At 48.8% G+C, this 24,153-nt stretch overlaps 9 protein-coding genes across 10 annotated transcripts; 2 read left to right on the forward strand and 7 right to left on the reverse strand.

The window, feature by feature from the left end:
• Positions 1-330: 330 nt before the first annotated feature.
• TrAtP1_003308 (uncharacterized protein) lies at positions 331-648 on the reverse strand (the record flags this gene model as incomplete). The annotated part of the gene is made up of 1 exon (XM_066111829.1): positions 331-648. The coding sequence occupies one exon, from the start codon at positions 646-648 to the stop codon at positions 331-333; it is 318 nt and encodes a 105-aa protein (XP_065967908.1).
• Positions 649-3,489: 2,841 nt separating this feature from the next.
• On the reverse strand, positions 3,490-6,723 carry TrAtP1_003309 (uncharacterized protein; the record flags this gene model as incomplete). The annotated part of the gene is made up of 1 exon (XM_014087820.2): positions 3,490-6,723. One exon carries the CDS (start codon positions 6,721-6,723, stop codon positions 3,490-3,492), a length of 3,234 nt encoding a protein of 1,077 aa, XP_013943295.2.
• An 864-nt stretch (positions 6,724-7,587) lies between these two features.
• Positions 7,588-8,177, forward strand: TrAtP1_003310 (uncharacterized protein; the record flags this gene model as incomplete). Its single annotated transcript, XM_066111830.1, has 3 exons — positions 7,588-7,731; positions 7,793-7,897; positions 7,971-8,177. The coding sequence occupies 3 exons, from the start codon at positions 7,588-7,590 to the stop codon at positions 8,175-8,177; spliced, it is 456 nt and encodes a 151-aa protein (XP_065967909.1).
• A 598-nt stretch (positions 8,178-8,775) lies between these two features.
• TrAtP1_003311 (uncharacterized protein) lies at positions 8,776-11,653 on the forward strand. 2 transcript variants are annotated; one of them, XM_014087821.2, is made up of 5 exons: positions 8,776-9,703; positions 9,755-9,854; positions 9,921-9,933; positions 9,997-10,798; positions 10,858-11,653. In XM_014087821.2, exons 1-5 carry the CDS (start codon positions 9,421-9,423, stop codon positions 11,418-11,420), a joined length of 1,761 nt encoding a protein of 586 aa, XP_013943296.1. In that variant the 5' UTR covers positions 8,776-9,420; the 3' UTR covers positions 11,421-11,653. The 2 variants fall into 2 exon arrangements, with proteins under 2 accessions (XP_013943296.1, XP_065967910.1); XM_066111831.1 differs by having other exon boundaries at positions 9,997-11,653.
• On the reverse strand, positions 11,654-12,931 carry TrAtP1_003312 (uncharacterized protein). Its single transcript, XM_014087822.2, has 2 exons — positions 12,822-12,931; positions 11,654-12,726 (listed from the first exon to the last, which is right to left on the reverse strand). Exons 1-2 carry the CDS (start codon positions 12,864-12,866, stop codon positions 11,692-11,694), a joined length of 1,080 nt encoding a protein of 359 aa, XP_013943297.1. The 5' UTR covers positions 12,867-12,931; the 3' UTR covers positions 11,654-11,691.
• Positions 12,932-14,273: 1,342 nt separating this feature from the next.
• On the reverse strand, positions 14,274-15,256 carry TrAtP1_003313 (uncharacterized protein; the record flags this gene model as incomplete). Its single annotated transcript, XM_014087823.2, has 3 exons — positions 14,274-14,526; positions 14,587-15,086; positions 15,146-15,256. 3 exons carry the CDS (start codon positions 15,254-15,256, stop codon positions 14,274-14,276), a joined length of 864 nt encoding a protein of 287 aa, XP_013943298.2.
• Positions 15,257-18,540: 3,284 nt separating this feature from the next.
• On the reverse strand, positions 18,541-20,704 carry TrAtP1_003314 (uncharacterized protein; the record flags this gene model as incomplete). Its single annotated transcript, XM_066111832.1, has 4 exons — positions 18,541-19,197; positions 19,258-19,782; positions 19,855-20,372; positions 20,446-20,704. 4 exons carry the CDS (start codon positions 20,702-20,704, stop codon positions 18,541-18,543), a joined length of 1,959 nt encoding a protein of 652 aa, XP_065967911.1.
• A 211-nt stretch (positions 20,705-20,915) lies between these two features.
• TrAtP1_003315 (uncharacterized protein) lies at positions 20,916-21,794 on the reverse strand (the record flags this gene model as incomplete). The annotated part of the gene is made up of 1 exon (XM_066111833.1): positions 20,916-21,794. One exon carries the CDS (start codon positions 21,792-21,794, stop codon positions 20,916-20,918), a length of 879 nt encoding a protein of 292 aa, XP_065967912.1.
• Positions 21,795-22,797: 1,003 nt separating this feature from the next.
• TrAtP1_003316 (uncharacterized protein) lies at positions 22,798-23,721 on the reverse strand (the record flags this gene model as incomplete). Its single annotated transcript, XM_014087324.2, has 1 exon — positions 22,798-23,721. One exon carries the CDS (start codon positions 23,719-23,721, stop codon positions 22,798-22,800), a length of 924 nt encoding a protein of 307 aa, XP_013942799.2.
• Positions 23,722-24,153: the final 432 nt, after the last annotated feature.

A 24,153-nucleotide genomic window follows, 5' to 3' on the forward strand; every position in this document is an offset into this window, starting at 1 on the left:
AACAAAAGCGTTGGTATTTTGATGCATGAAAGCAGTGTATGAATACTTGTAACTTTTTACTTGTACGATTAGATAGACAGCAGCAGACAATGCCAGACAGGGCTTCTATCAAATCAAAACATTGGAATCCACTTTGGCCGGTGATGGGGATCTGCATCATGACTAATGCTTCTGCAGACACGGCGGCGGTAGGTAGTCTTGCCTCAGGTCGGCCGACCAAGGGTTGGATTCAGCCGCATGTCTCGAGATTCGGATATGTATCTATCTGTACGAAGCAAGTGGGTGGTGCGATACTGACGCCATCACGTCGAGCTTCAAGCTCTCGGCCTGTCAAACTACATGCCGGTATACTATCTTGACTCTGCCGCGCCCTCGCTTCGAGTTCTGCTGGTCTCTCCGTGTGTCATCCGCGACCCTCGAATCCTCCGGAGCATGTCCGGCAATCACGGTTGATGAAGCTGGAACTGCACTGAACCTGGAACTGCACTGAACCGAGCTGAAGGGTCGTAAATCCTCACAAAAAGCGTCTAGCAAGAGGGGGAACGGGACGGGGAACAAGGTAAATGCAGCACCGCGCTCGCCTAGCAGGAGAGGGAGAGCCAAGCGAGGCGCCACGATGAAGCATATAGATGAACCAGGCTGGCTCATGATGCTGCAGTGACTTTGCGGTATTTGGTGTTGTGGCGCTTGTCAAGTGACGAGCTGGGCCTGCGTAGCCTTGCATTGCATCCGATGCTACGTCGATGCCTATGCAGGCACTGCTACTACGTACTAGTATCTGATACTATTTACTGCTAACCCCGTACTAGATACCAAATAAGAATAAGCTGTACGGTGGCTGGGGAGTTTTCGAACGGTAATGCTACCTGAACGAGGGGAAATGCCACATCTACTTGTACTACCGGCATGAGTGGGCTGGTTTGCATAGGCGATACCTACATGTAGGTACGCCCAGGTATATGCATGTGCATGCATGCAAGCGAAGCGAGGCATCATTTCTCACAGAAAGCGATAGCAGTGGTTGCCATCACTCACAGGAGGTACCTACATTAGTGCTCTGTTGACTGCAAGGGGTAAGTGGCTAGCTACCGGATACCAATACTATGGGGCTGGCTATTGACAACTCGGATATTGAGTAGTATTCTAGACGATTTGCTAGCTGGGAGATAGTGAGGAGAGGCTCTAGAACGCTCTCCCCGCATACACGACTGTACTGTTCTAGGCACTAGGCGCCGCGATACTATTCCGTAGACACACGAGGCCAAGACATTATAGACACGAGAGAGGTGCAAACGTGGCGGTTTCAACGGTAGGCCGGGAGTGGTGGAGTGGAGGATCTGATGCCGGAAGGGGCCAGAGCTCCGGGGGGCCGGTGTACGAGGACGGGTTAGCGGGATGCGAGGCGAGTTTAAAGATAATAAGGTAGGGAGAGGGGAGAGGAGAGTGCGATAGTGGCAGCGTATGGATGCAAAGTGCTGGATGATGGTGATCATCCCGAGTATACGTGGCTGGGAAATGAAGCCGTATACTTACATGGAGGCAGTATGCGGGAGGTTCAGAAGATGGAAGAAGTGAGCGAAGATGGAGATGACGATAGACAGGGGAATCATTGATTGTGATGGCATCCTGCATTAGCCTAATTGTGCTTCGTACAGGCTTGGATGGAGATGGTGATTTGATTATTCGTAGGTTGTCGTCTTTGCTTGGTAATTGGTCAAGCTTGCAAGGGCGAGAGACCTCCGAGTAGGCAAAACTTGGGCAAAGGCAGGGGGCACAGAGATTTGAGCTGACAAGGGGGGAATAAGCAAGAGGAGAAATAAAAATAAAAAATTTAAAATAAGAAATAAAAAAAGCTGGGGAAAAAAAAAACAATAATTTAAAAAAAAAAAGAACGAAGAAAAGAAACAGGAAAAAAAAGTAGTACCAAAATAAAACGGTCGGAATGTGGCCGGGATGGACCCCCGTTGGCAGCTAAATGGGGGCTTTTGACAGGGAGGTGCATGATATTGATGCCAGGCGAGAAATTGACAGAAAATGACATGTACCTTTTTTCTCTGTTTTGTTTGCTGCTATTTTACTGCAAAAGTAGTACATGCGTATGGTTTTTTTTTTCCCCAGTAGTGTCTTTATTTAATCCCTTTTTGTTCTTGTTTTCTTAGGCGAATATGGAGAACCCCTGGATTTGGGAAGGGGGGAATAAGAGATAAATGAAATACTAGATGGCTGCATATGAACCTTGAGGGTTTGAGGGATAAGCATTCAGCAGGTATTGCAAGAAACTTCCTATTTTGCCCTTCTTTCTCCTCTTTATCTGGCCCACTCCCCAAAAGAAATATACACCAAAAGGGGACTTTTTTTTCGTCTTAATCTTGGACACCGGGGGCTTGTAATGCATGACGCAGCAAAACGGCGTCGACAATCGTCGCTTTACCAAGGCAGGGCCCTTTTGTTCTGGCAGGTTCCCTAATTTCTTCATAGAAGCCTACATTTTACCTCAAATTAGATAATGGATAGAGAAACTTGGGGGAAGTAGAAAGAGGTATAAGGCAGCCAAGGGTCTTACACTTCCTGGGCTACTGGCACACTTGCAGCATGAGATAAATGTCCCCCTCTTCCTCAAAGAAGTGATCAATTGCCGATCCGCGGATACAAGGAACCCGGCGAATGATCCAGACCCCGAAGTATTCGGCATGCTCTCGGTATATACAGACGAGGTTTCGTTGCTAAACCCCCCTCTTTTTTTTTTTTTTTTTTTTGCGCGCGTATACTCGAGTTGCATTCCGCGGGCCCCCAAAATATCGCAGCTAGTAAGCGAAAGAATCACACCTCGCTGGTTGTAAAGGAGGATGAAGGAAAAAGTCCCGCAAGCGCGGGATGACGGATTGCGAGCGATACGATAAACCCTACTTTCTTTCCGAGATGGAGGAATGTGAATAGAGTAGACACAAGGGACATGAAAAGGGAATGGAATAAGGGTTGGAACAAGAGCTTCGTCTGCCCATCTAATCATATTACAACTATTCTTTCTAACGATTAAGAAAATGGAATGAAAAAAGGCAGGGCCACACTAATTTTACATGACTGCTTCAAAAGTGATATTGTAGGTAAGTATGTTGAAGAGAATAAGACAAGCACACACGCCTCATCCCATCGTGAAAGAGTCCGTCTACACCCAGGGCTAAAAAAAAAAAAAGGGGGGGGTTCAGTAGCAAAAACCGCATCCCAATCATTCATCCAATACTCTTCCGGGGGAACACTACTATAAAGAGCAACCAAAGATTAATCATGTTTCCGCACTCTTTTATTCCCATCATGTATAGAACGAAAGAAGAAATTGTCCCCGGATATCCCTCCCAGTGGTTTCCCCGTTATCAGAAATCTTTCATATGCCGCGTTATAATCTCCGTCCCGCTTCCATTGCCAATAGCTTCAGGTGGCGTAGTTCCGTACTTCGTATTTTCGTACCAAAAATAATTAAGAAATGCGTAATCAATGCGTTAGAACCCTCACTGCCTGCAGTATTAGGCCAAAAATCAATCCCCTGGCAACCTCCTCAATCTGCAAACAGTCAAACACACGCCCGAGGGCCTCGCCCGTGGCCGACTGCCCCATCACGCCCATCAGCGCGGCCGGCACCCCGCTCTGTATCAGCAGCCTACGCGCCTTTACGGCCAGCTCTCTCTTCTCTTCGTCCGTCAACTGGGCCGGCCAGGATTCTTGCTCCTGCTCCGTGGGCATGGTATTCTCGCGTATTTTACGCAACCCTGTCGCGATCCCTGCGTCGGACGTGTTGGCGTCTATCACTGATGACTGGATAAGAGACTGCACGGTCAGCAGTGAAGGGTTTCCGGGGCGTAGCAGAAACGATTTCGCAGCTGTCAGGAGTGTTCGCCGGATGTTCCAAGCCGAAGAAAGGGTGTACATTTCATTGATGACAGCAAAGAGGAGCTCAACAGCCACCCGGGTTTCAGGTTCCGTAAGCTGGGTATATTGCCGGGCAGGCTTCGCTGGACTCTTCTTTCCCGATAACGCCGGCGCGGACGCCGATGGGTTCAGTGCTTGCGAGCTGTTGCTACGGCTCTGATCCTCCATGAAACTCGCATTTCTACGCAACTTGGCTTCAAAGTCGTTTGCCTGCGACTCATAGTCATCGCTAATCTCATCTGGCGGCGGCGGAAGCTTTGTAAAGTCCAGGCTTATCGACGACGGTGAACGGAGAGCGGCCAAACTAGAAGCCCTGCTGTGCTCTCTGCTCTGTCGAGCGCTTACTGAAGTAGAAATGGAGTCAACTCTACCTCTTTGGCTCAGCCGTAAATCTGTCTCGCTGTTGTTGGGGGATTGGACGAAGCTTGGCATTCGCTCTACTCTGCCCGGCTGGGTTGCAATGACAGACGACCTCTGGCTATCAAGACTGGCGCGTTCCGACCTCACAGGTGATCGCGCAATGCTATCAACCCGGCTGCCCGTAATCGATGATGTAGATAACCGGTTTGGATTCGGGGGAGTAAGGTCGATGGACTGGGTGGTCGACTTTCGTCCCAGGCCGCCAAAGTGACCAAAGACACCACTAACGCCGCCGACAAGAGTCTTTCCACCCTCTACAGCTCCCTTGGGGCCAATGGATAGCACCTCAAGCATGTTCTTGCCCACAGTCTCCCAGCCAAACGATTTGGAGTTGCCATGCGTGTGCCCCTGTGATTTTTCGAGAAATCGCTTCATTCCCTCGCTTTCTGCCAAGGCTTGATACCAACAAGCATCTCGTAGATATCTCTCCAGTTCACCTCGAAGCGACTCTCGGGTGTGAACCTTCCAGCTTGGTAGCTCTTTGTGGAGCTCCATGAAGGCAGTGGCGCCGGATACGGTAGCAATTCGTCTCAAAATCTCGTGAAGCGTCTCAAAATCTGAATACCGTCTTACAATCATCCAACCAGGATAGTGAGAAGAAGACGGCTCCACCTGAATCAGATAGTCTATAGTAGGCTTGTTTCGAATCTTTCCCGTGTCGCCCGAGCCATCGTCGTTTAGTGTGAATGAAGCGTTATGCAAAGTAAGAGGCTCCTTTTTCGGTGCCTCTTCTTCATCCACTACTGGTTGGCCCGGCGGGACAATCTGATCGAAACTTGTAAATGACTGTTGATCTTTGTTTTCCTGTGGAGATGATTCTTGGCTGACGGAATCAGCTGTAGATCGCGGCGTATGGGGCGTGTAAACCGTATCGCTCTTGGACGAGACGCCGTCTACTGATGCTCCTCGAGGCGAGAATCTGTTGGATGTCGGCGAAAATGCTTCCTCGTTCTTCTGAGTATCCGTATCTCGAGATGCCATATCCATGCTCTGCTTTGACCGTTCAGATGCTTCAGTCAACGTGGAGGTCCTTTTCCGTCGGATTTCATCTTGTGCAATCATGGCATTCATTCGTTTCATTTCCTCCATGGCTCCCTCTAGTTCCTCGTCTGCTTTGCTTAGTTTTTTCTTGTGTGAAGTTTCCTTGCGACGAGTCTGGCCCTGGTCGTTGCTACCACGTCGGGGCTTCGCAATGCCAACATTACCAACGTTGCCATCCAAGTCGGCAAAGACGTTGTTGGCCACATCGCGGCCAGTCTGCATGCCGACATCAATTGCTTGGTTCAGATTCGGCTCGCCTGCTTCCAAGAGATACACGATCCATCCGTTGATCCACTCGGCCCTGCTGCATTGCTGCAGAGTCTGCTCGAATACTGAATTTGCGAGAATCTCCCGCAAGAAAATTCGCGCCGGATCACAGTTGTAGGCATTCTTGTCGAGGAATCCAAGCATATCTTCGGATATCATCTTGAACTTTGTTGCTTGTTGCCTCTGGTTTAGCAGATTCGCAAGACGAGAGTCGGGATTCTCGGCGAGATAGTTGTATATGGTATCGGCAGCGTTCAAATTCGCATCGGGCGGGAGGGCGGAAAATGCAGCCGCCAATTCAGAAAGAAAAACGATTATCATGGAAGTTGAGTTGGTCAGGAGGTCCAGGAAAGCGTCGGCCGGTCGCTTACGAGTCATCCGGTTCGATATCGCCAAGACAAAAGACGTGATTGACTTGCGGCAAGCGAGAGGAAAAGCGTGATCCGAAGGCACAAGTGGACTGTACCACCACTTGATGTAGTTTTGGATAATCGCATCGACTAAACCACTCAGCGCTTCCTTTGTCTCTGGGCGAAACTCGTCGAAGCTTTTGATGCGACTCTGGTCTTCATCTTCATCGTCCGGCGTCTCCAGCGACCGCACAGCCGTCAGATCCGCCCAAACTCTGTCTAGCACCTTGTTGCTCTCCTCGCCGCGAATGGCCTTTGCCAGCTCCGGGTTCTTCGATTCCCAGATGATGAAGGAGACCACGCCGCCGAATGCTCCTATCAGCACAAGCCCAAGCCGCCCCAGAACAGCATAAGTCACCGCAGAGACTCCCACGCCTAGCCCCGCGAGGGTTGACGGCGTCGCTGTCGCAAAGAACTGGATGGCTCGCGAGGCAAAGGTGACTTCGGGGGCCACCTGATTGCCCTCATTGGCGCCGGAAAACAGAGGCTTAGACTCGCATGCTAAATTCCTGGACTCGTAATCGTCGTCATCATTATTATTGTAGTCTGGCGGCGCGACGTCGCTTGCGTGTGTGGTTCCGACTCGACTCGTGGCGTCGGCCGAGGCCTGCTCGGCGGAGTCGTCGCGACGCTGCGCAAGGCCAGTTGCGATTGAGCTCATTGGGGTTGAGCTCCTCGACTGGCTTGACCCCAACAAGCCGGTGTCTCTGTGTCGTCAGCGTGTCGTGATGTGGTGTCGGAGAGCAGCAGAAAACATGACAAGTAAGCGCCAATCCCGCCGTAAGATGTAAAAGAGAGAGGGTCTGGTAGAAGCAGATGAAATGCGCGGTTGAAGCCACTGCTGCCCAGTGTTGGCAATCGTACAGTAGCAGCAGCAGTATTATGTATATGGCGTGGTGCAAGGGAAAGACTCGGATGCTCCGCCGACTCCGTATTTCGTATGCACCGGTATGGAGGATAAGATCAATCTGATGAGGCTGCTCCCACAATTCTCCTTTTAGGGGACAAATGCGGGTCGATGTCGCATCTACCTCTAAATTTGGAGCTCCGGCCTCCACTGATTCTCAACCCCTGGTTTCCAGCACGCGCTCTGCATTCTTTTTGAGCAGAGCTGAAGGAGCAGCGCCTGTTAGGGGGAATAGGAGGATGCAAAACTGAGGATGGGCCATTTCCAAGCCAATTGCTCGATTTTCTTTTCTTGACATGTAAATAATGAATGATTTAGCTAGAAAAGCAACAGACTTGCCCAACTGAACGCAGCTCTGGAATGCAGTGGCAAGTCCAGTCCTCACGTGAGCTTTAGTGGCTGCCCCGCCTGAAGCTCTCCAGCTCCTAAAGTGCCCATTAACCACGCCTAAACGAAACGCGCCCGGCCCGCTTCAGTTACTCCACGCGCCGTAGCGAGCATTCCTCAACTCCCGTCCCTGGCCTGGCTGATCTGATCTGGGTCGCAAACGCAAATACGATCCCTCGTTTACGATCAAGCTTCTGGGTTAGAGATATTACGCTTATATCCCCAAAAGACATGCCTCCAACGACGAAGAAGCGACGAGCGAGCAGCGACAGCGAAGACGAGGTCCCCAGAACCTCTGCCTCGAAGAAGAATAAGAGCGCCGCCGCTGCCAGTGCGCCTGATGGCAAAGATGACGATGGAAATCCGTTTTGGGAGGTGCGATATGACGGCTGGTCAAATTGTTTTGCGCTCTGGCTTACACATTGACCTGGAACAGTTGTCAAACAAACGACGTGTAGGAGTCTCCGAGTTCAAGAAGCTATGTTTCGTCAACATCCGCGAGTACTACGAGAAGGATGGGAAAACGCTCCCAGGCAAAAAGGTAAGCCTATCGCGTTCTGGGGACCCCCGAAGCAGCCATGCTAGAGCGCACAAATGCTGACTTACGGCGCAAGGGCATTTCGCTATCCGTCGAGCAGTATCTTGCTCTCCTCAAGGCGGCCCCCGGTATCAACGCGGCGCTACGGGCAAAGGGCCAAGATGTCGAGGATCCGGACGAAATGGACATTGAAGAGCCCAGCGTCTCTACGAACAAGAAGAAATCCAAGTCGGACAAGTCCAACATTGAGGCAACTAGCGATGAAGATAACGATGAGGATTAAGAGATGCTCCTAGATGGAGAGTTCTAGGATTTCGTGTGTAAGATCGACTTTTTGGGCATCTTGGTTTACCGTTGGAGTTAAGATATATACCCGAGCACCGCAGGTTGGTGTTTCAACACGGGCAGAGAGCTCGCGGATTCGGGATTACGACTTGTGATGATGACCTAACACATGGTCAATGATTTGCGTAATGGTTTATTTCCTTGAATTTTGAAGGGTGATAATCTCCCTCCCTAGAGATATTTGATAATGGCAGACATTTAAAATGGGCAAAGGAAATGTATACCATATGGCTCATGCCGTGAATCTCCAAGTATACACACATGCAACCTCTGCCTATTTGATGACGCCACATAGGACGATGGTTTATACGCGGGGATGCGGATCTGGCTCTTGAAACACTGGCTGCCTGTTCAAATCCAGGTTAAACCCTGCCAAACCCTGAAGAAATGGATTATCATCTGCATCCTTTCAAGGCCTGACCATAAGTACATGGCAATTTCAATAATGCTCGTAAATCCTGGGAGTCTCGGGATCTATATAGAGTTGCAGTGAGATCTCGTGTGACGCATCTGCGCCGTATGGGGCACGACTTTACACCACATCAACACGCTGAAGACTCCCCAGGCCACTAGCAACGACTAAAATAGCGCCCAAGCCCGCTGTGATTGGCGCAGAGAGCGGCAGGACCGAGTGCACGGGGCGCCTTGCTTCGCTATTCATGCTCCCCTAATGACTAAACTGTCATCTGGTGTCGATCACGTCAATCTCATCTTCGTCCACGCTCGTCGTTGCGCCTCGCTCTTCTTTTTTCTCTTTATTCTCCTCTTCATTCTTTCTGAGACTTTCCCCTGTATCTCAGGGATCCCTGTCTGACTATTGACGATTTGGCCGTAAACAATAGGGCCACGTGTTGCTTGAGACTCACTGGATGCCATCACAGTGTCTTATTACACCGTTCTCGGCCTCCACCGTCGTCAAAAACGCCCCTTGCGTCGGATTACGGATTACCTAACCCGACGTCAAATCGGAAGCGTGATTCCACATCACCCAGCCGTGATTCGGGGTCGCTTTTATCTCTACGCTTTCCCGACATTCACGGGCTTCTTCTCTTCTCTTTATTCCATCGGATGGCCGTATGACATACAGTTGACAAGCGGCGCTTTTTAAATGAGTTGACATTATAATACTTTTTGGTCTTTTCATATCTCGGTTGCGCCGGCGCGACTGAATCTCTCTAATCATGGTCTCATGGCAGTTTAGGCTGGGGCGCACGGAGTCGGTGGACAACTACGACGGAGTTCTGATTTCCCTGGAACAGGCGCATCTTCACAGCCATTCGGCGCGGGTTGGGCGAGTCGAATTTGAGACTCAGGACGAAAGTGCAGACGATGAGGACGATGTGGGCTCAGCAAAGGACGATCAGGGGGAGGGCATGCTGCTGATGAACGCGGCCGAGTACACCATTGAGGGATTGAGGGCGCAGATGAGGCAAGGCAAGCGAGGGGAATGGACAGATTATGAGAGTGAGTGTTGATTGAAACTGGACAAGGGAACCGCCGCTAAACCGATAATAGTAAAATCCAAGCTCATCAACAAGGCGATTCAGGATATTGGCATGGGACGGTATAATTGGCAGCTTTTTATCCTGTGTGGCTTCGGGTGGTTTGCTGATAAGTAAGGAAGATTGGTACCCTCTCTCTTATTATATATGGAATCAGCTGGCTAACATGCAACGTCTAGTTTATGGCTACAGGTATGCCGGATGAGACTGGTAAAAGTCGCCACTAGTTTACAAACATCACTAACAACGATATAGGGCGTTTCGCTAACTCTACCGTCACTGTCAGCGGAGTTTGAAATACCGGAAAAGACAGTCAGGTATACGACAAGCGCTTGCTTTGTAGGTCTCTCCCTCGGAAGTTTCCTGTGGGGGATAGGATCAGACGTCTTTGGCCGCCGAATTGCATTCAACATGACGCTGCTCATTACTAGCATCTTCGGCATCCTAGCTGCGTACGGCAGAAGCTGGGGGGCCGTGTGCTTCCTATACGCTGCATTTGGCTTTGGTGTTGGTGGAAATCTACCTGTTGATGGCGCCTTGTTTCTCGAATTCCTGCCGGACGCCTCCAGCTCTCTGCTCACGCTACTCTCCGTATGGTGGCCTATTGGGCAACTGGTATCTTCACTCGCGGCGTGGTTCTTTATTGCGCAATGGCCTGTAAACCTTGGGTGGCGTTACTTCATCATGACCATTGGCATCATCACCTTTGCCATGTTCTGTATCCGATTCTTTCTCTTTCACATGTTTGAGTCACCAAAATTCCTTCTCAACAAGGGTCGCCAGAATGAAGCCGTTGCCGTCGTCCACGGTATCGCCTATCGGAACGGTGCGAAGACGTGGCTCACTTCAGAAATTCTAGATCAAGTCGCGGCTGAGGATCCTGAGCAATCCAGTCCCAACAACCAGCGATACTCAATGTCCTCCGCCCCGCGGTCCAATCTCTTTAAAGAGAAGCTCAAGGGGTTCTCGGGCGAGAGGATACGGCCACTCTTTCAGACCAAGACGCTGGCTTTGGCCACCACTCTTATCTGGATTTGCTGGGCCACTATAGGAATGGGTAAATTTCTGACTCTCGTTTTGAATCAAAAGAAAATAATTAATCATAATCATGCATAGGATACCCGCTTTTCAACGCCTTTTTACCCCAGTACCTTTCTCATCACAGCGATGACTCGCAAACTGAGGCCATGCAAGACGAGACATCAGCCATATCCGGCACCACATATCGTAATTACGCCATCACATCGGTAATGGGCATCCCAGGCAGCCTCCTCGCTGCTTATCTGGTCGACCACTCATCTCCTTTCTTGGGCCGCCGCGGCACTCTAGCCGGCTCTACCGTCGTCTCAGCAGTATTCCTCTTCATCTTTGCCGCATATGGCACCACATCCACCGCCCAGCTCGTTTTTTCTTGCATAGAAGCCTTTGCGCAGAACATCATGTATGGCGTCCTATATGCCTTTACGCCCGAGATTTTTCCAGCTCCTGTTAGGGGTGCAGGCACTGGAGTTGCCAGCTTCCTTAATCGATTGACGGGTTTGATGGCTCCGCTTATTGCGGCGAATATTCCTGGAGACGGCTCGACGACACCAATCTATATGTCTGCTGTTTTGATACTGGCAGCGTTTGTGGCCATGTGTTTGATTCCGATTGAAACACGCGGGGCACAACGGTTATAGGCGCTTTTTGGTCTTTATTAGAATATTGGTCAACACCTTTAAAAAGGAGGTATAGATACACTGCTTTCTCAGCATATACATTTACATACACGAGCACATATTGAAGTTTGGAAAGAGAAGACGGCTATCTATCTAGGTAGCTAAGTCTCAAGCATTCTTGACTAATCGAGTCAAAACTCATTATTGGACCTTTGCAAGGATAGAAATCCCATTTATAAAATTTGAAATACACTACGCTTATTCTACATATTTCCAATATTTAACAAGACTCTTATCGGTTTCCCCTTGCGCCGGCTGGAACGTCTACTCGCCGCTTCCTCAATGACATGCCCAGGGCGTCGCGGACCATGGGATCAGCTCGAATTGTGTTTTGGACCAGCCACTCTCTCATCTTTCCTTGCAGGTTAGAAGTAGCCTCGGCATCTCCCTTGAAAGGCGCCATCTCCATGTCCATTAGCCTCGTCGCATCGACGTCGAACTGGCCGGCGATGGCTTCTAGACGAGTCAGTCCCTGGCGCAGTAGTTCGTCTTCGTCTCCGAGAGATCGCTTCGATGGCGATGCGTCCATTACCAACAGCGGGCCGATTTGCGACAGGGCAATGTATATAGTTATAGTGAGTTTGCGTGTAAGCTGTATCAGTTGATACGGTAGGTACGGCGGGTGAGTAGCCGTGTGCGAGAAGATGAAGTTGAGGCCGTCGAGCAGCGTCGGGAAGTTTGGTCGAGTAACAGCGTGGATCTCGAAGACACAGAGCGTCAAGAGTATGAGCCAGCGGTAGAACTTGCCAAAGTCCATGTATCCCAACAGGCCCAAGACATATATCGACCCGGCCGCGACGCCATAGTGCGGTAGGATGCCCGAGAAGACACCCCGCGTGACAAAGTCTCTGATGGTGACGCACTTCTGCCAGGCCACCGTCTCGGGTCCGAAGCGCTCGTAGGCAAAGCGCTTGGCGGCATCCTGCAGCGTGTCGCTCGCAGCCTTGAGGTGGATGAAGTAAGAGGCCGAGTCGGCGGCGACGCTGCCCGTCTTGTCCGGGTGGTGCAGGGCCGCGAGCCGGCGGAAGCGAGACTTGACGTCGCGGTCGGTGGCGGAGAAGGGCACGCCCAGGTCGGTGTAGAAGGATCCCTGGCGGCGAAGCTCGAAGTCGGCCTCGTAGATTGTGTAGGCGAGGTAGAGCGTTACGACGAGCACGTGGATGTTGCGGCGGTGGCTGTTGAACCGCGGGCTGCCGGGAGCCGGTTTCGGGTCGCCGGCGCGGATTGTGAGGCCATAGTAGATGGTTTGGATCCACGATGTGGCAATCTGTGGTTTTACGTTTTCTTGAGAGTTAGCTGCCTGGTGCTTTTGGGGTCGCGTGCGCAGTCAAAGTGTGGCGTAGAATGGGTTGAGTGACTTACGTTGGGGAGGAAGGACCACCCTATAATGGACAGGAATTGCGACATGGTCTATTGTCTAGCATTGTGATATTGCAGTGTGTAACTTTTGAAAGAGACAATGTCGGCTATAAAAAGTGCTGGTGTTGAGGACAAGCTGGCCGACAATCTTATCGATAAAGACTGATGTAATTTTGGGCAGGGGTCGTTGGATTGCCGTTCCTAGCAGCGGCAGCACTATTATAGGTGCCGTGTCTAGGTGCTGCGTGGCAGTTGGTTTGTTGTTAGTTTAAATGCATGTAATTAGCCCTGTTACTTGGAGAATAAGTACATGTTTCTAGGCATTGTCACTGTGAATTGATATCCCTCTTTGTCCATCGATTGCGCAGTGGTGAACCTTGGTACACAAACGATACATGTACTCTATCACCGATAGAATCATCTTTCTTTCACGGCGTCTAGAACAAACATTTTTAGTCAAAACCAATGCAGTGCAATGGGGAGAATAGTCTTTGCGATGTCGGCAATTTTTTATCCGTCTTGGCCACTTGTGCTCCTTGGATGCAGTCATAGTCGGTAGTCGAACAGGGTAAGGGTTTTGAACAGGCGGCTGCTTAGACAGAACACCTCTCTAATAGGTCACCAATTTACAGTTTGGGCAAAACACTAGGAAATTTATATACAGTAAAAATGGTTACATGCTACTCACACTGTTCGGGCCCGTCTGTTCGAAGGCGTTTTAATTGATTACCGGTTTCTTCCTTGTGCATGGAAAACGGCGGCTGAGTTGGACGTCAAAAACACAGCTGATGCCGCGGCGAAGCAATTGGCTATGTCTGATGCGATATTAAGCATCAGAATAAACCACATCTATTTGGGCGATCTTTCGAGTCCAGTCTCTCAATACTCTGCTTATTGCTGCTGGCCTAAGAGAACACCTAGATGGGAATGATTATGATCCTATCCATTCTCTTACTTTCATGTTGTCAATGCACATCTATTTTAATCGTCTTTTATAAGGCACACTCTTATACTATCAGCTGTCTCATGGATATAAATTTTATAGCTGATATTGACCGTCTTAATAGACCTAGACTTGAGCTCGTCCCCTCATTTTGACGATCAAAGATGACACTTTTCTAGTAATGGGAAGTAAAGAGTGTGCAACTAGTGTAAGCTTCTTCAGCAGGTACATTATTGAGTGTAGCACACTGGTAGTTCGAATTGTGAGCTTACTCAGATGTTTGTGAATTATAATAACAAAATCCAATGATGCTATCCTTATAGTACCTATGCCAAATCTACAGTTAAAGTTATATACGAGAGGAAATTCCATGTACAATCTCTCTATGCTAGCAGAGCAAATATTTCATCAAGAACTACAAGAAAACAAGAAACGAGGGGCCTTTTGCTTTCCCTCATAGAAAAACATGCACCTGTTTTGTGCTCCAAAGGGTCTTGCAGCCTGCAAGCCCTTTAGAAGATATCGGTCTGAGCACCGGCAGTAAATCCCATCCTGGAGGTGTAGGTGGGCACCTTCTGGCCATTCTTCCATTGAACGTTGTTTCCGCTCGCCTGGAAAGCAGCAATCATCTGCTTAGGTCCTCTAACATTGGGGCCAGGAACCAGAGAAGGAGTCTTGGGCTGCTGGCCTCCCTTGGGGTTGATAATCTTGCACTTGTGGGGAGCCTGGTACATGTTCTGCTGGCCATAGCCATCGGGAATCCAACTAAGTAAAGACTGTTAGTATAATAGCTTTTATTCCAAGTTTTGTATATATATTACTTACACAGTGGCGCAGAGGCACTCCTCACAGGCCTTCAGGTTGGGAATATCGTAGGTAACCAGACGCTCAAAGGGAGTCTGAGGAGCGGTGGTAAAGACAACAAAGTCCTCCATCTTCACATCGTAGATGTTGGACTTGTAGGCAATGGCAACAGCAGTACCAGCAGCAGTGGATTTGTTACCGGCGTGCAGGTTGGGGCTGTTGATGCCTCCAGAGGATGAGACCAGACCGGCGGCAACGACGGCAGGGTTCGTGACTGAGAAAGGCTGGGGGCGCTGGTCTTGCTCCTTTCCGTCAGCATAGAAGCCCGTGGAGTTCTGCCAGTTGGCCCATGGGACCTGGATGACTGAGTTGGCCTGGATTTCCCAGATACCAGTTGGTGGTGCGAGCCAGCAGTTGCGGCCCTTGGACAGAAACCAGCTGTCCTGCTGCAGGTTGAAGAGAGGGTCGAAGACAACGTGGTTGGGGTCGGTAAAATTCGTGAGAGGGCCCTTGTAAGAGTTCTGTGGAATATGTTAGCCTTTGTCGACCATATAAAATCTTAGTAATCATAAATATATACCTCGGGGCAGAACATTCCAGGAGTATAAGCAGCAAGGTGAGCAGTAACACCTTGGAGAGTAGCCAAGCCGAACAGAGCGGCGGCTCGAAGGGACATTTGAGACTGCTGCATTGTGGTGGTGAGATGGGCAGATGTTTTTGATGGATCAATGGATTAGAAGTTGAAGTATTTCCATCGTGGGAGGCCGTGATGTTTATATATCGAGGGTGTGGGTGGTCAGTGTCCGCCAATACCAGGTGAAACCTTGCCCGGGGAAGCTCGCGCGAACTTCTGGTATCCTAGGTTCATCAAGCATATTGTGGATCTGCAATAGGCAAAGGAGATCTGTGCCGTCAACATAAAACACGTTCATTAAGGAGCTGCCGCCATCAGGGGTACGATTTACGATTAGTAACCGGTATACATCTACTAATCAATCCTTTGTGTAGTATCAGGATTTACAAAATATTCGCCATGGAGCAATTAGAAGGACTTGGTGCCAAGTTGGCCGTCCACGCTGCTAACAAGTACATGTAATCACAGTCAGCTGAATGATTCTGCTTTTGGAAGCTCTGATGGTCATCGTCTTCCGTTATGGTAGGTGTCCTCAACTTGTCAGTCGAGACCGAGGCTGAAGAACAAGCGCGATGACTGTGCAATCAACACATTGTAAGCCGTCATCTGAGAACTTGTATGTATTCAGCAGGTAAAATCACCTTCCTTAAGTGTTAGATGGCCGTAAACCAACAATCCAAGTTTAGACGATACTGGCCGATCTGTTGCTCTCAAACCTGAGATATCATGCCCTTGTGCGAGGCTTTCGGCCCTCGGCACACTCTAATTTTGTCTCACCCGTCAATTGGCTTATTCTGAAACGCACAAGCGCAAAACCGCGGAGCATTTGGTGTAGATGCCTCTCAAAACTGCTTGATGGGGCGCCTAATTGTTTCTACATCTCAGCTAGCCCCCTTTTTTTATGGGCCACCTACTCTCCTATTTGTGAAACATTTTGGCACTCTAATATATTTCCGACTTAGAGGTGGCGCCAAGTGTAATTGTATTGCTCTAATAGGAAATTTGCGACTGCCAAAAAAGATCTGTCAGCACTATGAGATGCTCGATCTGGAAGTGTTGCTCTCCATATATGGCAATGTTGTTGCGATTTAGATGTGAAGCCAAGGCCGCAAATGTGTAGCTTGGCGACAATTCATTCTTCTTGGTAACACTATCTGACATTCTCCGGTTGTTCTCGATTGGCCGTGCACACAGGCCATCAGCGTTTCGTAGACTGCTCCTTCGATTTAGGAGTATGGAACGCACAGCGCGCCTTTCAACATCTGATTCAGTTTTTAGTAATAGTCAAATATGCTGCGGGAATTAATATTGAATGATGAGGCAAAGTCAGAGATCAATTCGAAACATGGAGACCACTTTTGGAGCACCGCTTACCAACGCCGCCCCATCTTATAAGCAGTTACCGGCTTCAAAGGTCCAAAAATGCCAGGCAAACAGCTACAAATATCTGGTTACATGGATGAGTTATTACTAGCCGATGCTATGCAAGATACATAGCTATAACGCTAACAAAGCTAAGAAGTATATCAAAAAGATGGAGTATTCTTTATCGTTACATGCAGGACCTCCTCCTATTGTGTGGCACCAGGGGCAAAATACCGACCTAATGCGAATATTCCATTACAATAAGCCCAAAGTGGCTATAAAAGGAATATTCTAGCGCTGATCGAGATGTGGACTTAATAAAAGGGAGGCAGGTGGGTTTCGGTACAGCCATTGAAGGCTAGCCTCCGTCCAAGCTGAGAATATCCTCGGGTAGCCTATGAGCCGTACGATAAACGAGCTCGTATTTGATTGCAAGGGCTTCGGTCGCTGTAGAGAAATACCCAGGCTTGATAAATTTCAAGACGAATGGGCAAGGAAGCTGTGTTGTCGTCGATGAAGTGAAAGATGCGTGATTAGAGCACACGGTTGGATCGGTTGTTTTGTCAGGATTAAGGTCGTCTAATTGTCAGTGATGGCTCGGAAACGTACACTTGGAATGTCTAGTAACTTGTCCAATTCTCAAACAATTGAGATATTAATGGTAGCAGCGGTGCCATATTATCGACACATGTGATGCACAAATATTCGAGGTTGCAATTAATTCATTACAACATATACGGTAGCATACCAGAGCTACATGCTTCCCAGTGCACTTGTGGAACATTTCAAGAAAAGACTGAGAATAAAGACTGCTAGATTCTATTTGCTCTGAAATAATTCTGAGATGCGATGATCACGGTGTTAAACGGCTAGGGGACTCTGGAACCCTTATTCAGCATTCGGACGCTACGATATGGGAGAGCTCGAAGAGCAATATTTCACATGAAAGTCCAAGGGTTTTGAACTCCAGACTATCATTGAATGAACATATAACTGTGAATATACAAAAGCAATTCCCAGATTCGCATGTCAGAATAAAAAATACAAAACTATTAGAAAATTAGTGAATGGTATTGCTAGTTGTACGATGAGCGATATGCACACGGCCAGGTAAAGTAGGTAGCTTTCCACTTTGCCAAGGTTTCTTTTGTATTTAATTCTTGACTTTAATTAGAATCATGACAAAGGTTAAAAAAAAAACGAAGAAGAAAATAAAAAGAAAGAAAGAAAGAAAGCATAGTCATGATGAATCCGAAATGTATGTGCAGATACAAGACTAGGAGCTCGGAAATTCTTGCCCAGCCCACTATTTAAGCTACGACAAAGCTGAAGCTTGGCACGCGGGGCGAAATCGTGGATCACTAACAACCGCCCAGCCGTGATCCTGCAATATAACAAGGGAAATAAGCTAGAAGTAGCTGGAGCTATACGAGAGGCTCCTTTAGGAAATTAAAAGAGGGAAATTCGACGAGGGTGTCTGGGTATATTGGAGATGGCGTAGCACAGATTTCAGTGGATTAAGAAGGGAGATATAGGGCTCCTATAAATACTCGGCTATTAGTATGAAGGAAATATGCATGTAGGTAGCACATATATCCTCTACATCCTTTAATGGCAAGTTTTTCTCTCTCTTCACAATGATCACCAAGATTCTACATCAAACAATAGCGTTTGTTGGTTGCTTGAACGGTTCTCATCATCAAATCTTTCCATTCTTGGCCCCATTTGGCCTATGACATACAAATTTCACATCATTCTGTTCCAGGCCGCAGGATACAGCAAGCAATCCTCCAGAAATAACCAATCGAATCGATCCCCAAGCCACACTGAAAGAGGATATCACCAATGGCTATGCAGGGATGGCTGAAAACCTGTTTGAAGACAGTTGCTCTACCTGCGGTGATAGCTGTGATAGCTTTCCCTCGGGTTGCTAAAGAACAAACGCCATTACTTCTGACTATGATCGTGGTGCTGAATTAACTAATCTTTCTGCATAGAATCATACCCACTTCAGCGATCAAATCGAGCCACCTCTCCTGATCATATCTCTCTTTCTCTTCGACCTTCTTTCCAAATACCTCCCATACTTCAATAAACTTGTGGTTACTCTCCTCCGTGGTACCAATGTCTTTGAGGGCTTTCATCATATAGTCGTGCTGCTTCAAAAGCTGGAAATCCCGCCGCGCCTTTTGCTTTTCCTGGTCCGTCGCCACCAGCAGGCGTACCTGAACGCAATACAACACCAGCCCTGCCAGACCTGCAGCCAAAGCGGTTGCGATGGATGAGCCACTCACCTCCCTCAATGACGAATCATCAGTTCGGGGACCATCCATCTCGACTTTGGTGCCTGGGAAAGTAAAGTTGATATTTCCTAGATTGCCGACCCAAGGATCGGCCATTCCCGATGATGTCGCCGCTCCGATGGTGAATATCTTTTTCGTCGCTTTGGAGGGATAGGTTTCGCTGCTCTTGGCTCCCTTGTCGCTCGCCGAACAGAAGAGGAGAATGTTTTCGTTTGCCGCCGCTCCTATGGCCAAGTCAAGGAGCCGCCTCTCTTCCTCGTCCTCGGGAGGATCGATGGTCCAAGACATGGAAATGATGTGGACCTTCTTTCTCACGGCCGCCAAAATTGCCTAATACGATATTAACCAGTCTGTCTCGTAAACTAAATAAAGGTGGTAATATGGACTTACTTGTGCGGCACTCTTGGCTGTAATTTGTCGACCGCCCTCTTCTGAAGCATGATCCTCCAGCCTTAAAACATAGAACTGCGCCCGAGGACACAGCAAGTGAATCTGCTTCGCCATGATGGTCCCGTGTCCCGTACTAGACACATAGTAAGGGTCATTAAGATTGTGCTCCTCGTCTCGCGTGCAAAACGTCCGCCCTCCGATGAAGCTGAATTCCAGATCCTTGACGTCTACACCGTCATCAATAAGAGCGATTTTAATTGGCTCTTCAATCGTCTCATCAACCTTTCCGCGCTCGTAGTAACGTTCCGCATCGAAGAGCAGTCGTCGGAAGTCCTTCATACACTGGATCCACTCGTGTTTAGTTGTGTGCTCGGCTTGGTCTCCAGCCATGAGGGCGTTGAGATCCATCTGTTCTCTCTGTACAATCGGCCACTCTTTCAAGACGTTGACTTCGGGACATAATTTCTTCATACGGTCACAGAAGTCTTCAACATTCTGCTTGGTTCGTTGACTTGTTTCAAGACCCTGTTCCCGGAAAATTGTTTTTGTTAGTAAAAAAAACTGTACTTGTTCGACTTGGATATTATGCGGCCATACCTGTTGGATGTGTAGATGAACTGTTTTCAGCTGACTTAATCTCTTCAAGCCACCTTCTTCACTCCATCCTCTAAGAACTGCATTATTGCCGCTCCAGTATAGATTGACTTCGCGTGCTTTGGATGCCACCCTATGTATGACCTCAGAGCATAGATCCATCCTTTTCCAATCCCAAATCTCCACGTCCATGAACTTTAATGCATCTTCAATTGCCTCATCGCTGTGAGCAGGCATCGTTGAATCGTCAATGATGACCTTGAGAACGGTCTTGACACCTTTCTTTCTCAAGCGATCAAAGATGTAGCACAAGTCTCTCCGGCCATCTCCATCTTGTTTTGAGGAGCGCCCAGATCCTCGGGCTCGCTTGCTATTTGCTGTATTCACATTCACCTCCACGCTGATTCTTGGAATAGCGACATATTGGAGAATGTCCTCAAACTTGAGCTTCGATAGCAAATTCTCAAGCCCAGTCTGGGTAATGTTCGCATGTCCCGATAAGTCGAAATACAGTTCTAAATCTATAATGGTGGTTAGCGAAAATCTGCACCCCAACTCAAAGAGTTCCGCTTGAATGAAGATTCTTTCTCTTACCTGAAGTTGTATTACGTCCATACAATATTTCCATGGCCTCATTGTAGCTGCGGGAGCGGAGATAGTGCAATTTCAGAAGACGCTCTACATCCTTCAGAACGGTTTCATCGACTTTGGATTTATGGCCGCTGTCAGTGACTGATCTTGCGTCTGCAGCTTGTTTTACTGATGGGTCGGGTACGTGTAGAGCCGTCCTCCTCAGATCGTCTCTATTCACAAGCGGTGGTGCTGTGCCCGTCGCTGGCGAGCTCACGTTCATTGCGGGCTGCGCTCGCCCCCCATACTTGGCACGAGAGTCGGTTTGAACGGTCGGTCGCCTATCTGGACGGCTGCTTGGATCTGTACCTTGCCCACTAGGATTTGCAGGTCCTCCAGGCCCTCTAGCTTCTTGAGATCTTGGTGCCGAATCTTGATTTTGCGCAGAAGAATCGATTTCGACGCCATCGGGGCGCACACGGGTATTGCCCTTCTCACCCCCCCTTCTCCTCTTTCAATTTCTTCTTTTCTTTATCTTTCTCTCTTGCCTGGGCTTTCCTGACGTTTTCTTTGTGATGAAGATATGGCGACAAATTGTGGTCGTTGAAGTCGCCATTCTCATTATGTTGAACAACGATGTCGCTCTTGGCAATTATCTTTTGTATAATATCCAGCTGTTCCCTTTTACATTTCTTATACTCCACAGCGAGATGAAGTGGTGTGTTTCCATCTCCATCTTTAGCTGCCAAAGTCTCAGCATCTGCTCTTTCGATGAGGAGATCTAAAAACTTGACTCTCTTATCAATGCCAATGTGCAGGCAGTTCATCTTATCTTTGTCGTTGCTGGTGATGGCCAAGATGGCACTGATATTTGGATGGGAGTCACACATCCACTGCACCATCTTCTCTTTCTTCGCCTCGATGGCGAGGAACAGAGGTGTATGACCCGATCGATCCAGAGAGCTAAGAACATCATTTTCGTGTTCCACTAGATGCTTGATCAGTGGTTCCATCTTGCTGTCTAGTTTTGGTAACTCTTTCTTGTCCATTGCCGCCATGATGTGCAACGCTGTCGGCTGGCGTAGGTCTCCGGTGTTTGAGGCCAAGACGTTTCCATCGCCAGCTTTGAATGCCTTTAGCTGGCTGCTATTGGTAAGATCTTTATCTCCATCTTTGATTGCTTTCAAGACCTTGTCAAGAAGATCTTTGACTGATATTTTGCCATTTCGGGTGTCAATTTCTCCATCTTCTTCGTCACTGTCGGATTCTTCCTCGCTCGACTCATCGCCAGCTTTGGACTCTGCTTTCTCAACCTCTTCACCCACTACTAGGGAGTCAACCTCCCTCTCTTCGTCGTCAATTAGCGGGCTCATGGCTGGAATCTTAGGGGTGGCTTGATAGTAGAGAGTTTGAAGACAAAAAAGTTGCTAAGACTTGTTTGCAAGACTACATGAGCTTCCCCGTCCCTCCCGGCATGGTATTGGCGTGGTCTTCAGCCGCGATTACCACCAAGTTTGGCCCCCAGTCGCGTGGCCCCTCTCTTTTGCCGCCTCAAACAGCCAGGATTTATTGGAATAAGCGTGAACTGCAAGGAGACCGTTGCTACTCCACATGATCATTTAGAGCTACCAAAGATGTGCGCAAAGTAGACTCAACGTACTTGTATTCCTCATGCTCCCAAAATAGTAGTTTTCATCCATTTCGGATGGCAGAGGCCAACACTAGTTGACAAGCTAGCGAGACTACCAGAAAGAGCCCCGAGCATGGTTGCGTGAATTTCTGCCTTCATGTTGCGAGTTGCCGTTACTCAACACGTCTAGCGAAACACGACAAGAAGCCATTACAGGGATTCTCAGCCAATTTCGCCCTCTATACAGTTTGAATAGCAACAGTTTGTACGGACCCGTAGACTAATCACGATGCCCCTGTTAACGTCGCCAGTTTTTCTGGGCTTGGTTTCTGGCTGATTGGTCATAATGGCATCCCGTGGACGACAATCCGCCGTGCTAGTATTCGCGCCCTGCAGACAACAGCCCAAGCCTAGGCAGGAAATTCCTGGCGAAAGACCTACAGTATAGTCTGTGCTCGTGCAGTCCAGATTTGGAGGTCTATGACATGGCGAATCATAACAGTGATCTTCAGTCTCTGCCTATGTTTAGTTCGTCAGCCCAAAGACTTGGCACTACTAGCAACATCCCAGCTAAACTTGATGGACTTGTGGAGACAGTTGTATAGTAATCTTTAGTTAATCAAGCTGCGTTGTTGCGTTGCTGAACACTATGCCTAGTAGAGCCTCATCCTTCGTCTTGAGCTTTGTGAATTTTACCCAAGCTGTCCAGTCATTCTACCAAGCATCAATATGCTCGTCCGCCATCACTAAGCTTCCTCCTTCTTCTTCAATTTCTTGTCAAAGATTATGTCTGTAAACTCGTCCAAGTCGATAGAGCCCAAGTTCTCTGTATCGTATTTCCGTAGCTTGTTAGTGGAGGGCATCTCAGGGTCGAACAAAACCGGGTCGTCTGGAGGGGTTGAGCCAAACAATCGACCCATTTCAGACTTCCAATCCGCTTCCACCTTGATCCTCACTTTACACTGAAACTTGTTCTCGTCGAATCCGCGGTTGAGCAAGATGGCACAGCGCAAGAAGCTTGGTACGCCTGACTTGAGCATGGTATTCTCGTGAAGGACCCAGCTCGCACCAACGCCTTTGCCGTAGTCGTCGCTGAAGATGTGCCCCGTCACCCTGGCATCGTCGCTCGCTGTATAGCTCACAGTCTTCTCCCACTTGAGGGTCCCGCCAGCGTTTGCGCCTAGTTCACTCACGCCGGCGTTCATTTCAGCTCCATGAGTCACCGACTCCTCTTGCGTTGAAGGCAGTAAAGTCACACGCCCCGAAGGCGCAATGGCTTGAACTTGAGGCGAGGGAACTCCAGGAACAGCATTGGCAAACTCGAATTCCAGCGACGCAGACACAATCCGCCGTGATCTCCGAGTTGTATCGAGGTAAAAGTCGTAGACAACAAGCGTTCCGCTTTCTCCTGTTTCTTCTGACAAAACTCCATGGATGACATCTCGTGACTTGCAACGAACTTCAATTATGCCTCGACGCTCCGTCACTGTCTGTCGCTGGTAGGGTGCAGAGGGGTCATTGCGAGTATGGTAGCCGCTGCCACGTTCTCCCGTCTTGTTGAGCCCGATGCTCACAGAAGTGTCCTCGAGATCTGAGTCGGGATCTGAGTCGATGAAGGCGTCCACAGTTTCCTCATCTGGAATTTGGTCGTCATTGATATCGCGGTCCATGGTTGACTTGGTTGACTGCCGTACAATGCGTCGTATAGAATAGTAAGTAGTCTCTTGGTTGGCCATGGACTTGAAAGATCAAGCCCCCTTCTAGTCTGAATTCAGGATTACAAGACATAGGTAGTTGCTGCCGACATATGTACCTGCGGCTGCATCACGAGGCTGCAGTCAATACATACTATAGCGTAGTGCCGCGAATTTAGCATCGTCCCACCATCTTTGTCTAATCCTACCCACTCCCGTCGCATGTGCCGAATATGTACCCATAGGTAGGCCTAGGTATGAGCTGCGGGGAGAGCTCGGAGAGTTCGTCAGCCCTATCTTTGCCCGTACTCCTTGTGTTACCCTTCCTTGGACTGTTGTTGGCTGATTAGTTGACGGCAATCAGCATGTGAAGTTTTGCATCACTCCCTGCTTCAGCAACTGGCTTTT

The sequence above is a fragment of the Trichoderma atroviride genome, chromosome 2 (assembly GCF_020647795.1).
Source record: "Trichoderma atroviride chromosome 2, complete sequence".
Classification (NCBI taxonomy): domain Eukaryota; kingdom Fungi; phylum Ascomycota; class Sordariomycetes; order Hypocreales; family Hypocreaceae; genus Trichoderma; species Trichoderma atroviride.